This window comes from Megascapheus bottae, chromosome 30 (genome assembly GCF_031878675.1).
Source record: "Megascapheus bottae isolate mThoBot1 chromosome 30, mThoBot2.hap1, whole genome shotgun sequence".
Taxonomy (NCBI): Eukaryota; Metazoa; Chordata; class Mammalia; order Rodentia; family Geomyidae; genus Megascapheus; species Megascapheus bottae.
Window position 1 is genome coordinate 11,127,750 of NC_143538.1, and position 15,021 is coordinate 11,142,770.

Consider the following 15,021-nt stretch of genomic DNA (forward strand, 5'->3'; position numbering starts at 1 on the left):
TCCCTGGCTTAGAATAATTTTTTTCTGTGTCTTCTGGCATTGGGTGGGCACACAGGACTTTCTAGACCTACGCATGGCTGTGCATTAGTTGACTGGGTACCGTGCACATGGTGAAGGGCGCCTCCCTCTGCTGACCTTCACTTTGACCTTGTCGCATCCTCAGGAGCAGTAGTGATGGATGGTGAGGTGCTCCAGCACCTTCTCTAGGATGGACCTGGGGCTTCCATGGCCCGCCAGCTCCAATTCCTGCTTCCTTCCTCTTAAGTCGTGCACAGCTGCCTCCCTGTCCACGGCTGAGTGGCAGATGAATTCATGGATCGGGTGGGTCTTTGAGAGCCGGTCACCCTGGATGTGGTCTCGGAATCAAGAGCTCTGCCCCGGCTCGGAAGGAGCCAGGTCCAGTGGCACCTGGTCTGTGGACTCCAGTTTCTAGGATGGCCTCGCCCAGCCTCAGATTCATCAGGGCAGAGCTGTTTTATTTGGAAGGAGAGGAAAATGAGGCCAAACTGTCACCCTGACCAGATTTGGACTGTGTGTGTGTGTGTGTGTGTGTGTGTGTGTGTGTGCGCGCGCGTGTGTGTACGTGTGCCTGCATGCACAGGTCTGGGCCCTCCTCAAATGACCCTGGCAGTGGTCATTCATCATTAGCTCTCTTCTTTTAGAGCTTGGCACTAAGGAGGGAATTTTACTTACTAGAGATCCATTTCTTTTTATCTTTTATACCCAACCCTTCCTTAGCTCTTTTGTTCACGTGGCACTCTACCATGTGAGCTACAGCTCCACTTCTAGCTTTTTGGTGGGCCGTTGGACAGAAGAGTCACAATTTTCCTGCCTGGGTTGGCTTTGAACAGGGGGTGCTCAGATCAGAGTCTCCTGAGTAGCTAATGGTTACAGGAGTGAGCCACAGGCACCTGGCTTGGTATTCATTCCTTTAGCAAGTTCCAAGCATATGATACAATGTTAACTATTGTCATCATGCTATGATCTCTACCTTGCAAAAGATCTCTTACAAAAGGGCAGGGAGAAAATGTATAATAGTCATATTTTATGTTACCAATCAATTAAACATTCAAAGGAGTCCTTGTAAAAATTGAGTTATTGGCCGGGAGTTTGGCCTAGTGGTAGAGTGCTTGCCTAGCATGCACGAAGACTCGAGTTTGATTCCTCGGTACCACATACACAGAAAAAAAGCCAGAAGAGGTGCTGAGGCTCAAATGCTAGAGTGCTAGCCTTGAGAAAGTCCAAGGACAGTGCTCAGGCCATGAGTTCAAACTCTAGGACTGGCAAAAAAAAAGTTATCTCTGAGGACCCCCCCCCACACCAAGAAACACTTGTTATCCAGGTACTGGCCTTAATATCAGCTAGATGAGGGTAGGGCCAGGGCGGGGACGGGGCCAGGGCCAGGGTAACTGTCAGAGAAGGCCAGGATTAAAAGATACAGAATAACCCACTCCGTGCCCAAAGGCAGACAGACAGAGTTCTCCTCGGGGTTTCTGCTGGAACACCCAGGGGAACTATTCATGGCCTGCTGCCTTCAGCCAGCCAGGCAGAATTGAATTAATTGGTCTGTGGTTGGGCGTCAGGGTTTGTAAAAGTTCCCCGGGGGATCCTAATGTATAACCAAGGGGGCTACCGTCCATCCTAGGAGAAGCCTTGGGCATGGCATAATTACATTATGGCTGTTTGAATTAATGTACTTATGGGGTGGGGGAGAGAGGAGGGGACCGAGCTTCACTGAGTGCACTGTGTAAGCCCTGCAGGGAGTAGAACCCTCAGCTAACATTCATCGAAAGCTGTTTGGAGGCTGACCTTTTTGCTCCTCAGACCACGAGGCTTGAACTCGGGGCCTGGGCGCTGTCCCTGAGCTTTAGTGCTCAAAGTTAGTGCTTTACCACTTTGGGCCACAGCCCCACTTCTGGTTTTTCTGGTGGTTAATGAAGAGATGAGCGTCTCATGAGCTTCCCTGCCTGGTGCTGGTTTTGAACCGTGATTCTCTGTCTCAGCTAGGATGAGAGTTCTGTGGCTCCTTACCTTGACACAGTGGGTCCTGCTTCCAGTTTACCAGTGAGGACAACTCAGAAATTTCAGGGAAAGATCAATTGAGATACAACTGCAAGTTTTCTAGAAATCTTGGCACCTCAGCGTCACATCAGTCCGCGCATCTGGGCCGTGCTTACTGGACGTGGACCACAGATGTCCTGAGGGAAGAAGCTGGGGTTCCAGACTCATCAAGCCCAAAGGCCTGCTCTTCAGTCGTACTGGACAATTCCAGAACACCAGGATCAGATCTGTCAGCATTGCCCGTTTCCCCAGGGTTCCCGTGAACTCAGCAGAGAGTAACTCTGCCCGACCTTGGCAGTGTAGGGTGTGGAGACACAATGGGAAAACTCTCACAAAGGAGCTGCTGACGTGTCTGCAGAATGATTGGCGCTTTGCTGGGGAAAAAGCAAAGGTGGCGAAGGCTTGGTTGGAGAATCGGGCACTATTGACACAAAGCTTTGGAGAGGAGGCAGTGCCAGAATTCATCCTGGAAGGCTTGAACTGGGCCCTGCACCTTGTCCCTTAGCATTTGTACTCAAGGCTGGGGCTCTCCCACTTGAGTTGCCTTCCACCTCTGGCTTTTTGCTGTGTAACTGGAGACGAGCCTCATGGACTTGACTGTTCTGCCTGGGCTGCCTGTGAGCCACAGTGCTCAGATCTCAGCCTTCTGAGTAGCTAGGATTAGATGTGAGTCACCAACTCCTGGCTTTTGATCAAAGCGATTTTGATGTTTAAAAAATATCATGGCAGGGAAGGAAATAGAACTGTTTTTCTTTTTCTTTGCCAGTCCTGAGCTTGGGCTCAGGGCCTGAGGACTGTCCTGGCTTTTTTCTATGTATGTGGTACATACATAGACCTGGAACCCAGGTCTTCGGGCATGCCAGGCAAGCACTCTGCCACTCGGCCCCTAACTCCCGGCCCAGATACTGTTTCTTGAATAAAATCTAGCCAAGACGTTGGGACTTCTACCACAAGGACCCGGTGTTATTGCTGAGTGCCTGCAGCTTCATTTCCCGTGGCTGTGCGGAGTTACACACTCCATCATTTCCTATCTCTAAGCTGCCTTCGTGGGGTATGAAAAGCACTGTGCACTTGGGGTTTAGATTCATAACTGTGCCTGTTATCCTGGTGCCTTTGTGATTTCCGTGTTTGCACAGGAAGATGGGGAAGAAGCCCTTTCAGGCCCAAGATAGACGCGGCTGAGGTGTCTTTCAGCCTCCTGGGGACATTGTACAAACTGTTATTTTATGAATAAGGCACTGGCATTTCTCTTAAACCTTTTCGCCTTGGGCCATTTTACTGGCATTATTTATGTAGATAGGCATTCCTGTCATGGGATGGCCCTGTCATTTCTATCAGGGAGATGAGAGCTGTGTCTGGCCCCTGTCTTCCGCACAGGCCAGCAGGGCAGGCAGGAGACTCCCTCCTTCTGAACCCCCCAAATGACTGACTGGCCCTGAGACCTCTCTGCGGCAGGGACATCACACACTGCTAATTTCCTGTTCATCCTCTCCTTCCCCCTCCCTCTCCAGTAATAACCAAAACATTGCAGTGTTGAAAATGAAGACACCAGCCAGTAATCTTAGTTACTGCTACTCAGAAGGCTGAGATCTGAGGAGCTAGGTTCAAAGCTATTCAAAGCAGGGTGAGACCACTAGAAAACGAGAAATGGGGCTGTGGCTCAAGGAGTAGAGCTCTCGCCTTGAGCACAGGCCCAGAGTTCAAGCCCTGGGTCCGGCAAACAGACAGAAAAAGAAGCCATCTAGCTGGGGGCCAATGGCAGGCGTCTGTAACCCTGTCTGCTCAGGAAGCAGAACCCTGAGGATGGAGGTCGGCAGCGCCAGGCAGGAGAGTCCGTGAGAGGCAGACCTACGATTAAGCACCGAAAGCCAGAGCTGGAGTTGTGGGTCAAGCGGCAGAGCATCCGCCGCCTAGGGTGGGGAAGCTCGGGCACAGCGCCTGGGTCCTGGGTTCAAACCTCGGGACTGGCACAGAAAACAGAAACAAATTAGACAAGAACTAGCTCTGGAAGAGGAGGGGAGGGGAGCGGAGGGAGCGAGGCCCCAGATACCCGGCGCCGGGCCTCGGCCGGCGGTGCGGGGCTTCCCGCGCTGGGTCCCAGAGCCCGGCGGGCGGGCGGGCGGGCTGGGGTGAGGGTGCTGGGCGCCTGTCTCGCTCCAAGCGCCGGGGGCAGGGGAGCTGGTGCTCAGTCCTCTCCGGGGTCCGCGCCCCGAGCACCGAGTGCAGCGGGGGGGTGGGGGGGGGCCTGGTGCGCAGTCCTCTCCAGGGTCCGGACCCCAAACTCGGAGAGTGGGGGGAGCCTGGTGCGCAGTCCTCTCCTGAGTTCGGACCCCGAGTGCGGGGGGATGGGACCTGGCGCGCAGTCCTCTCCGGGGTCGTACCCGAAGCGCCGAGTGCGGGGGGGAGGGAGCCTGGTGCGCAGTCCTCTCCGGGGTCCGGACCCCGAGTGCGGGGGAATGGGACCTGGCGCGCAGTCCTCTCCGGGGTCCGGACCCGAAGCGCCGAGTGCGTCGGCCTGGCGCGTAGTCCTCTCCGGGGTCCGGAGCCCGAGTGCGGGGGGGAAGGGGCCTGGCGCGCAGTCCTCTCCGGGGTCCGGACCCCGAGTGCGGGGGGAGGGGGCCTGGCGCGCAGTCCTCTCCGGGGTCCGGACCCGAAGCGCCGAGTGCGTCGGCCTGGCGCGCAGTCCTCTCCCGGGTCCGAACCTCGGGAGGTGGGGTGGGCGCGGGGCGGGGCGGGGCGCAGCCCGTCGAATGACTCCGTGCGACGTGTTGGTGGCGGCGGCGGCGGCGGCACGGGTTCTTCCGGGCTCCGCGGCTTCCTGCGCCCGGCGCCGCGCGCGGGTGCGGAATCGGGGCTCCCCGCGCGCACCCCGCCCGATCTGCTCCCCGGCCGAGCCATCGATCCGTCAGCGACCCATCGTCACCGACCGGCCGATCCCCGCCGCCCGCGCCATGCGCGCGCCGCCCGCGCCGCCGCCGCCCCCGCCGCCGCCGCGGCTGCTGTGGCCGCTGCTGCTCGCGCTCCTGGCGGCGCCCGGCGCCCGCGCCCGCCGGGCCGAGTCGCCGCCCGCGCCGCCGCCCGCGCCCGACCGCCCGGCGCCCGGCCCGGCGCCCCGGAACGCCACGCGGGCCGAGCCCGGCCCCGGCGCCTCCAACAGCAGCGGGGACGCGCTGGTCACCCGCGTGTCCACGCTGCTCCGCGGCCTGCCCGCGCTGAAGGCGGCCGCGGGCGTGGCCTGCGTCCTCAGCGCCCTGCTGGTGGCCGGCCTGCTGCGGCGCGTCTGCAGGTGGGTCCCCGAGTCCGCGTCCTACCGCTGCCTGCCGCCTCCAACAGGACCAGAGTGCTGCGTCGGACGGTCCGTCCACCAGCTCCATCCATCAGCCCGTGCCTGATGATGATGATTATTGTTATTTGTCCTGCTGTTAGGGCTTGAGCTCAAGGCTGATATGCTCTGCCTGAGTCCCAGCTCCGCTCCCATCTTTTCTGGTGGTTGATTGGAGGTAAGGGTTTCACAAACTCTCCTACGCCCGCTGACTTCCATCTGGATCCTCAGATCTCAGCCTCTTGAGTACCTAAGGCTTCAGGTGGGAGGCACCAGGACCTGGCTTGAGATTTATTTTTTTATACTCACTTCATCGCTGGGGAAAACCCAGGGGGTAGAGGTAGGATTTGAATTCAGGTTTTCTACATTTAATCTTGCTGTCCCTTTTCACTTCGTCTCTAGCAACCCACATCCCATCTGCCCCTCTCTCTGTACATAACTTTGTCTACAGTCTCTCTCTGACTGCTACAGAAAGATGGTTTCTAGCATGAGGTTGCCCTCAGACACTTCTTTTATCCCTGGGGTTGGCACTGGGCCGGGGTGATGCTTAGTGACCCTTTGTGGCCTTGGTAACTTACAGGAGTGGGAGAGGTCTTGCAGAAGCTGGAAGGTCACTCAAGGTCAAGGAGACAGTCCCTGCAGGGAGGAGGTGGTCAGGCCCCAGGGGAGGTGAGCTGGACTCTTTGCTACCACAAAGCAGAGAGGCTGTTTTTGTAGGAAATGAAATGCATCCTGTTGCTCAGGCCGGCCTGACCCTCTGGGTGGGGCATTGGTTCCAGGCTGTCCCCACACTGCACGGAGGAGTTGGATAGCTGTGGGGACAGAGGAGCAGGAACCAGCTCTTGAGGGGTGTACTCTTGGTTGCCAAATCCAGGATTTGTGTGATCGGATGCAGATGGTCTGCGTTAGAGGAGTGGGAGGTGTGGCCCCAGTGCCCCTGCTCCCTCCCCTGCCTTGGCTTGGCCCCCCCACATTATTATTCCTCCCTGTGGCCATATCATTGGTATTCTGGGGGTTCAAGCACCCCCCCCCATGCCTTCCTTTACTCCTTTACTCCTTTGCTTAAGAACTTCATGCCCTGAACGACTTATGTGCGGCATTCTGAGCTCACTGCACTCCACCTCTGGCCCAGTTCCTGTCTCACGTCTTCCAGATGTCATTGAGGGGCAGCGGACCGGGGCTCCTTCCTGGGTTCTGTTCTTTTGGTTGGCTGTGGGGCTTGAACTCAGGGTCTGGGCGCTGTCCCTGAGCTCTTTTCCTCAAAGCTAGCACTCCACCACTTTGAACCATGACTGGCACCACTTCTGATTTCCACCTTTTGTCCGCCATGTTGCATTACAATGTGGACAGCCCAGTTCCTATACTCAGCAGAGAGCCCTACTATGGGGGTGCCCAGTTCACCCTGCCTGGGGTGACCCCATCATCTATCCACTCGTGTCACTGTTCAGTTGGAGGTGATGAATGCCCAGAGCCGCTGGGAACCTGGAGGTTTGGAGCCACTGAGCTTAAAAATAGGCTGAGCCCGGAAGACTGTGTGTACTTTGTCGGAAATGATTTTAACTATTTCTCCAGTCTGCTCTTTATTAGCCGGGGGTGGAGGGGGAGGCCTGAGGGAGAAGGCAGCATGTTGCCAGATGTGAGGGGATGGGGCCTTGGGCCTGGAAGGGTCCCATGTCTGGGAAGAAGTCAGGCAGGGTAGGAGGTGTGCGTCTTGGGGTGAAGCCTTGGGGTGAGTGGCCCCCCAAGATTCTTATCCAGACAAGAATTCATCACATTCCTCAGCAGGGAAGGGCCATGCTGCTCCTTGGCTCCCACGTGCTGCTTTGCATTGCTGGATGGTAGAACATTCTGCAAGTCAGGGTGGTCCAGGCAGAGCCGGGTTCCTCTGTAGTCTGCACTGCCTGTCTGCGCCCCTGGGGCTCTCTGATCTTCCGCTCTGCTTGCTTTCCAGTTCCTTAGAGTGCTGGTGCCTAGGTCTGAACATCTCCAGAGACCTCCCGCCCAGTGAATGACCCTGCCTGCCGCCACCTCTGCCTGTTTCCTGTCCCTCCTGACCTCTCCTATCTCCTGCTCCGTCCTTATCCCTCTCCATCTGGGTGTGTCCCCACCTTCTCCAGTACAAGCTATTCTGTGCCCAGGCCAGGCTGGTTCCATGTGCACCAGGGCTCTCGCCTCCTTCCCCAGCCCTGCCCTGGACTCTGCCCATGCCCCTCGGCCATGCTGGCCTTGAGGGGATTTCACGGAGCCATTCCGTGGCTCGTGCTTCTGGTCCCCCCCACAGCGCCCCGCCACCATGGCTCCATGGCCTGCCCATTGCGGGTTGTCCTCCCGGCCTGTGCCTCCAAGCCTCCACAGCACACTTGGGGTCGAATCACATGTCCCTCCCTCCACTACACTGGGTTCCTCAGGACAGACTGGCTTTTGTCGTCTTGTGTCTCTCTGATCACCTCATTTGGCCCCTGGCATGGGCTGGCACTTATTAAATATATATACATATGTATATATATTTTTTGCCAGTCCTGAGCTTGAGCTTAAGGCCTGAGCTCTGTCCTTGGACTTTCTCAAGGCTAGAGCTCTACCACTTGAGCCACAGCACCACTTCTGGCTTTTTTCTATGTATGTGGTACTGAGGAATCGAACCTGGGTCTTCATGCATGCTAGGCAAGCACTCCACCACTAGGCCAAACTCCTGGCCCCATTAAATATATTTTTAACAAAAGAAAGTTGAACTCCCATTTCACATGGCTGGTGTCTCTCAGAGTGATGTGGGACTTTCCTGCCCAGGCTGGCTTAGAACCACAATCCTCAGATGTAAGTACTCAGATCTTGTGTAGCTAGGATGATAGGGTGACAGGAGTGAGCCACCCATGCCTGGCTGCTGCTTTTTATTTACTTGGTTGATATTTTAAGTCTAACTATTTGCAAAAGAAAGTCCTAGAAGCATGCATTTGGGATGATTTCACTTTAAACAAAGTGTGTCCTTAACCTAAGGGCTGTCGGCCAGGAATCTGGAGCTGGTGTTTATTTTCTGGGGTGAAGGAAGGAGGAAGCCACTCTTGTTGACAGGTGTGGCTCTGAGGAGAGGTGGTGACTGGCGGCTGTGGCCAGGTTATTCCAGGCCCTGGGGCCCTGTGACCTTTCTCACACCCAAAGCTCTTGTGCTTGCCTCTCTCCATCCCAGGGCACCGAGGAGGAGACTGCGGCTCCGGCGTGGGGAAGGAGGGTGGGTCTGCAGGTAGAGTAGGGTGTATGCTCAGCTGTGCAGGTGTAGCCGGCCGAGCGTTGGCCTTGTGAACTGCGTGCGTGCTCACTGGTCCTCGGGCTTCAACTCAGTGCCTGGGTGCTCTCCCTGCCCTTCTGTTGTTCAAGGCCAGCGCTTTGCCACTTGAGTCAGGGCGGAGTAGCTAGGATGGCACACATGAGCCACCAGTGCTCAGTGGAAGGGTCTCCAGGCACTAACGCCTTGGCTTCCAGGGTCCCTACCGGCCATCGTGCCTTTGTCTTTGAGTTGTTTGGTTATTCACGGTGTCATTGTGAGGGCTGTACCAAACGGTGCCCACAGGCAGACGGGCTGCAGGCAGCCAGTGAGGACCGGACTTGTCTGTCCTGCCAGGAGCCAAATGATTTGTCTGGGAGAGGTCCCTCGTGCGTGGCCAAGAGGGGGCCTTCTTCCTGGCGCCTCCTGCACAAATGAAGTGGGTCCAGCCCTTGACAAACATACCTGGCAGCTTCGGGCAGGTGTGGGGCGCAGGCTGTGGTGCCTCCAACAGCTGGGAGCTAGGCTGTGCTGACTTAGGAAAGGAGAGTTTACCTCCCCCCAGGGGGTGGGGGGTGGAAGAGGAGCAGATGGGATGCAGAGCCCCGGAGTTACCAAGAAAAACCCTTGGCCATGTGTTGGAGATGTCTGGCCCGTGGCTGTCAGCTGGGAGGCCTGATCACCCAGGACCACAGCGTGCGGGAAGCTGTCGGGGTCCACCCGCCTGGGTGCCACGGTACCACTTTGTCAGTCGGAGAGGATGGGAGGTGCAGTGGCTGCTTTCTTAAGCATTGGCCAGGGATCTGTGGATCAGAGCGGAACTACCCAGGAGAGGTGATAAGGAAGGCCGTGTGGGTGTCGCTGCGTCTGTGCTCATGGACTCTCAGCTCGTTTCAAGTGCTCCTGAGGTAGCTGGGATGATAAGTATAAGCTACCACGCCCAGCCTTTTCTGCTGAGCCAGTGTCAGACCTTATTTTTTTGTCTACCTCTTAACCCCTCCATCCTCCTGATTGCTGCCTCCCACAAAGCCAAGGTCACAAGTGTACGTCCCTGAGCCTAGCTATAGGTTGAGATGGAGTCTCATGGGCTTTGCTGCCTGGGCCAGGCGTGTACCACAGTCTTCTCAAGTGGCCAGGATTACAGGGGATTTGCTGGTTGAGGCTGCTCGACTGCTTATGTTGTAACAATTTCCATGTCGTGAGTCATTTTAATGAGAATCTGTTTCCTATATCCTGACCAACCGTATTTCCAGATGTTTTGATTTTTTTTTTTTGCCAGTCCTGGGCTTGGGCTCAGGGCCTGAGCACTGTCCTTGGGTTTTCTCAAGGCTAGAGCTCTACCACTTGAGCCTCAGCACCACTTCCGGCTTTTTTCTATGTATGTGGTACCGAGGAATCGAACCCGGGTCTTCATGCATGGTAGGCAAGCACTTTAACCACTAGGCCAAATTCCCGGCCCGAGTTTTTTTTTTTTTGGCAGGCATGGGCTTGAGCCCAGGACCTGAGCCCTGTCCTTGGACTTTCTCAAGGCTAGAGCTCTACCACTTGAGCCTCAGCACCATTTCTGGCTTTTTTTCTATGTATGTGGTACCAAGGAATCGAACCCGGGTCCTTGTGCATGCTAGGCTAGCACTCTACCACTAGGCCAAACTCCCGGCCTTGTTTGAGTTTTTTAAGTGGATTTTGGATTTCTCCTATATTTTCATCTACTTTTGTGATTGCATTTTTTTTTTTTTTGCCAGTCTGTGGCTTGAACTCAGGGCTTAAGCACTGTCCTTGGGCTTTTTCAAGGCTAGTGTTCTGCTACTTGAGCCACAGCACCACTTCGAGCTTTATCTGTGTATATGGTACCAAGAATTCGAACCCAGGACTTTATACATGCTAGGCAAGTATCCACCTTACCACTAGGCCACGCTCCCCACCAGGCCATGAGTTCATTTTCTGCAGTGCATTTTCTGCCCCAGCTGCATTACCATGATATGGAATGGGCGAAGTAGGCATCTTTTATGGGTGACTGTTTTTTTTTTTAAAGAATTTATTAACGTTGATTTTTACATCATATACTTTTTTAAAGAAATCTTTCATGAAATGCCACTTTTATTGCACACTGAGTTCTGGGGTAAATTCAGGTCTGTTTCTGGATTGTCTGTCCTGTGTATATCTGAGTGTTAATGCCATCTGGGGGAATCTGTTTTCTCCCCCAGTTTCCTCACGGAAACCTGTATTTCATTCAACTTGTAGGTTAATTTAGTGGGCTCTGTGTCTTTGAGCTGGAGACACCTGCATTCTCGCCCTCCCTTTGTGGACACAACCTCTTTTGCTTGCTTTTGGTCTCCGCAGGAGCTGGCTGGCAGCCAGGGTAACTTGAGGCTGGCCTTCCTGCTGCCTGGAAGTTAACAGAGTCCCAGGTGAGCTCCTTGAGTTTGGGTTTTGGAGTGGGCCAGACCTGGATTTGAGGCCCGCTTCCCTAGGGCAGGCCCCTCAGCATAACTGGATTTTGCCAGGTCTTGGTGCCGCGCTGGCTGGTGGCTGCCATGACATCAAGGGTGCACGGTTGGTCAGTGGTGTTAGCCTTTGTCCCAGGGGAGTGGATGGTACCGGAACACGGGCGAGGGAGGCCTGTGAATGGAGTCAGGACAGCCTGGTACCTGAGAAGATAATTGGGTGTGAGCCAATGCTGTGCTGCCAAATGTGGCCCCCCAGGGGGGACAGGGTTGATACCTGAACCCCAGGCTCTGGACTCCTGGTCTCCCAGCGTCCATGTGACACGCCCAGAATGGAACAAGTCTTGCTTTGTTTATTTTTGTGCAGGAGGCAGGGGAGGAAGGCTTCTCTCCAAGCTGTCAGCCGGCCCTGGGCCCTGATGTTTATTCACCTGGCTCTCCTGCTGGTTGGAGACCTGTTTCTCACCAGTGGCTAGAAGGTTCTCTCTCTCTCCCTCTCTCCCTCCCTCCCTCCCTCCCTCCTTCTCTCTCTCAATACTAGAGATAGAATTTAAGTGTGTCATATTTGCTAGTCAGGTGCTCCCCCTCCATCTGGGTCCTGCCCCCAGCCCTTTATGCTTTAATTTGTTTTTATAGATTCTCATTTGTTTTTGACCGGTTGTCACACGCCTGGCTGGGCCTTTTGTGAACTATGATCTTCGTTTCCATCTCCCAAGAAGCTGGGATTACAGCACCATGCTGCTGCCTCTTTCCTTGGGCTGGCCTCGATCCCGCCTGTCTTTGCCTTGTGCATAACAGGGTGTACAGGGGTATATCACTGTGCCTGGCAGAGGGAAGGGAGAGTGAACATCTTTCTCTCCAACAGGAAGTCCTGCACACAGGCCGCTCTGCTCTGGCTGCCCTGCTCCACAGGCATTAGACACCATGCCTGCTTCAGGAGCACAAAGGGGAGGGCTCTGTCCTGCTGTTCCTGCAGAGACCCCTGGAAAATCTCAAAAGCTTTCTGGTTGTGTGGGCTTTGCCTTTTTTTTTGTTTTTTTATTCCTCAGGTCTCCATCCCGGTGTTTTATCTTTTGGAAAGCCTGTCCACAGGTAACCCTAGGGAAAGTGTCGGAATACTGTCAAGGAGCTGTAGATCCCAGGACTTAATGTTAGAGGAAGCGGAAAATGACATGGGTGTGTGGAAAACTTACTGTTACCGTGTAACAGGAATCCCACGATGGAGTTGGTTATTACAGTGGAGTCTTTAGGCCACAGTGGGACCGAAAACCTGGCCTGGTTTTGGTCTGGTGGAAGAGGTAGCTTTGTCCCTTTTGTAGGAGGGGCTCACTCCTTCTCCCTCTCTCCCTAGGCTCACTTTATTCTTTGTGTCTAGAAGACTGCTGTGCTATCTCAAGATCTGTGGGCAGGGAACTGTCTGCCTCTGGTTCATGGTTCCTAGCAAAGGCTGGTTAGCTCTGATTGGCCATGCCTTCCTCTCTTCTTCCCTGCTATTGGTTGGTTAACCGACTGCAATGCTTTGATTGGCTCGGGCTGAGCATCTGGTTCTGTTCAGGCTCTTCCTAGACACAGGTGATTGCCTCTGATTGGCCATGCCTTTCCTACCTGTCCCCTGCTATTGGTTGGTTGGGGTGGGGGGGCTGCCATGCATTGATTGGCTGGAGATGCAGGGCCAGCATGGAGGCTCCAGATGCCCACAGGAGGGAGAGAGCAACTTCCACCCGGGGCACACTCCGGGGAGCTTTCTCAAGAGCGCCTTTCTCTTCCAGATCTGGAAAGAGGTTAAAGAAAACCCGCAAGTATGACATCATCACCACCCCGGCCGAACGTGTGGAAATGGCCCCGCTGAACGAGGAGGAGGAGGAAGATGAAGAGGCCACGGTGTTCGACATCAAATACAGGTGCGAGGCTGGGACCCGGGCTCCCTCCTGGGCTCCGGGGGTGAGGTGGGTGAGCGTGGCCTGGCGTCTGTGTGTTTTGCCTCTGGTTAGGCCTTGGGCCCCGGGGTGTTTTGCTGATGAAGGGACCTGCTCTTGTCCTCCAGAGGGATGGATGCTGCCGGAGGTGTTTATTCCTTTCTCTCCCCTGATGATAATGCCACGTGTGCCTTAAGGATGGAGGAAGACCGTCAAGTCTGTGTTTGCCAGTGGCAGCCTGTAGGACTGTCACTGTGACCATGACTGTCATACAGCTTTCAGATGTATACTATCCGCCTCCCCACGTTGGGGATATTCCCGGTGGCAGGGAGGCCCAGAGAGGGAGAGGGACATGCTTGGCATGGGGTCTGCTGGTAGAAGAACCAAACTTCGGCTGGGGCTGTTTCTGCTGTCCCTGGTTCCATAGCTTCTGTGTACTTGAGATGTCTTTAACCCTTCAAAGACATTAGCTGTCTGATTCCTCCAAGCCTGCGCGGTTTGGCTGGAATGGTACCGACTCCTCTCTGTTGACTGTGTGAGGTCTTCTGTGTGGTAGGTAAGCCCACTCTTCCTCAAGGTTGGTGGGTAGTCTGCCTTATTATGCTTGTCTTCAAGCTTTCACTATTGGCCGCTGAGGGTCATGTTTGCTGCCAGTTCTCGGTGGCCCCCTGCCTGTCTCTGTACCATGGTGTCAGTCAGCTTGGGATTACGATAACAAAACACATGAGGCAATCTGCTTAGAGGGAGGACAAGTTTATTGTGGCTCACAGTTTCGGAGTTTCAGCCCACAACCCAGTAGCCCTGTGCTTTGGACCTATGGCGAGGTGCCACGTGGTGGAGGGAGCAAAGCCTCACCCCTTAGCAGGGGAGCAGAGAGGAAGCACCTAAAGCTCTCCCACAGTCCCCACCTGCTCAAGGGCCATCCCTGCCCAAGAGCGCCACAACTCAGGAGCCAAGAGTGGTTTCTTCATTGGGTGGTCAAGAAAGAAAGGAAGGAGGAGAGTTCATGAAGCATGCTCGTTAGCTGCCATTACAGTTTCAGTGTCCATAAATAAAGTTTTATTGGAACACAGCCTGTATCACCCGTGGCTGCTTCTCTGTCCCAACAGCTGGGTCGAGAGACAGGAGGGATTGCTAGGTCTACAATGCTTCCTGTTGGACTTTTGCAGTCTGTCCCAGTTTGCCGGTCGAGGAGCTGAGCAGGAAGGATTCAGGGAGAAAAGAGGTTGTGTGCCGGGGTCTGTGTGTACTAGAGTGAGGGAAGGAGCCTGAGTTGGGAGCTGAGGGAGGAAGTCCAGTGTGTCTTCCAGACAGCGTATTCAGAGGCCCAGTGGCAGGAAATGAGGGAGACAAGTGTGACAGTGTGGCCCACGGGAAGGAGGCTGCTGGGCTGGGGAGTGGTCAGGTCTGCTTGCCCCTCTGCTGGCAGGGCCAGTGCCCATGGCTCTGTCTTACCCCTCTTTTTCTTTTTTATTCTTTCAGGTAAAACCTGGCTTCTGACGGTTGGAGTCCCCCAGTGGGCCTTGGTGAGCTGCAGCGAAGGATCTGAGAACCGTTCTCTGCTTAATGAATGCTGGACGCCAGCTGCTTCAGGGATCAGTACTCCAGTCGCCTTGGCTGCCCTGCAGATGCCCAGGCTAAACCTTCTCCTCCTCCTCCGCCTCCTCCTCCTCTTCTTCTTCCTCTTGCTCCTCCTCCTCCTCCTCCAAGATTTTCCTTACCTTCCTGCGGGGTGAAAGATAGACACTGTGAAGCTGCAACATGGAGGACCCCGGATGGAAAACCACCCAGGGCAGCTGGCCTGCTTGCCCTTGGCCCTGCCTTTGGGCCCTTGCCCTGGGATGGCTGAGGCGAGGCCTCTCCTCCACCTGGTGTGGGTTCTGACTTTCTCCTGGTGAAATGGCAGCCTGTGGCATTTTCCCACCCCTCAGCAGAAACCAGCGTGGCTAGTCACAAAGAGCTTTCGGTATCAGGGAACCTGTGTGTGTGTGTGTGTGTGTGTGTGTGTGTGTGTGTGTGTGT

General features: G+C 55.2%; 1 protein-coding gene across 1 annotated transcript; it reads left to right on the forward strand.

Annotated features, from left to right (window-relative positions):
• Window positions 1-4,773: 4,773 nt before the first annotated feature.
• Window positions 4,774-14,564, forward strand: Fam174b (family with sequence similarity 174 member B). The gene is made up of 3 exons (XM_090321626.1): window positions 4,774-5,347; window positions 12,853-12,984; window positions 14,482-14,564. The coding sequence occupies exons 1-3, from the start codon at window positions 4,812-4,814 to the stop codon at window positions 14,483-14,485; spliced, it is 672 nt and encodes a 223-aa protein (XP_090177752.1). The 5' UTR covers window positions 4,774-4,811; the 3' UTR covers window positions 14,486-14,564.
• The last annotated feature ends 457 nt before the right edge of the window (window positions 14,565-15,021 follow it).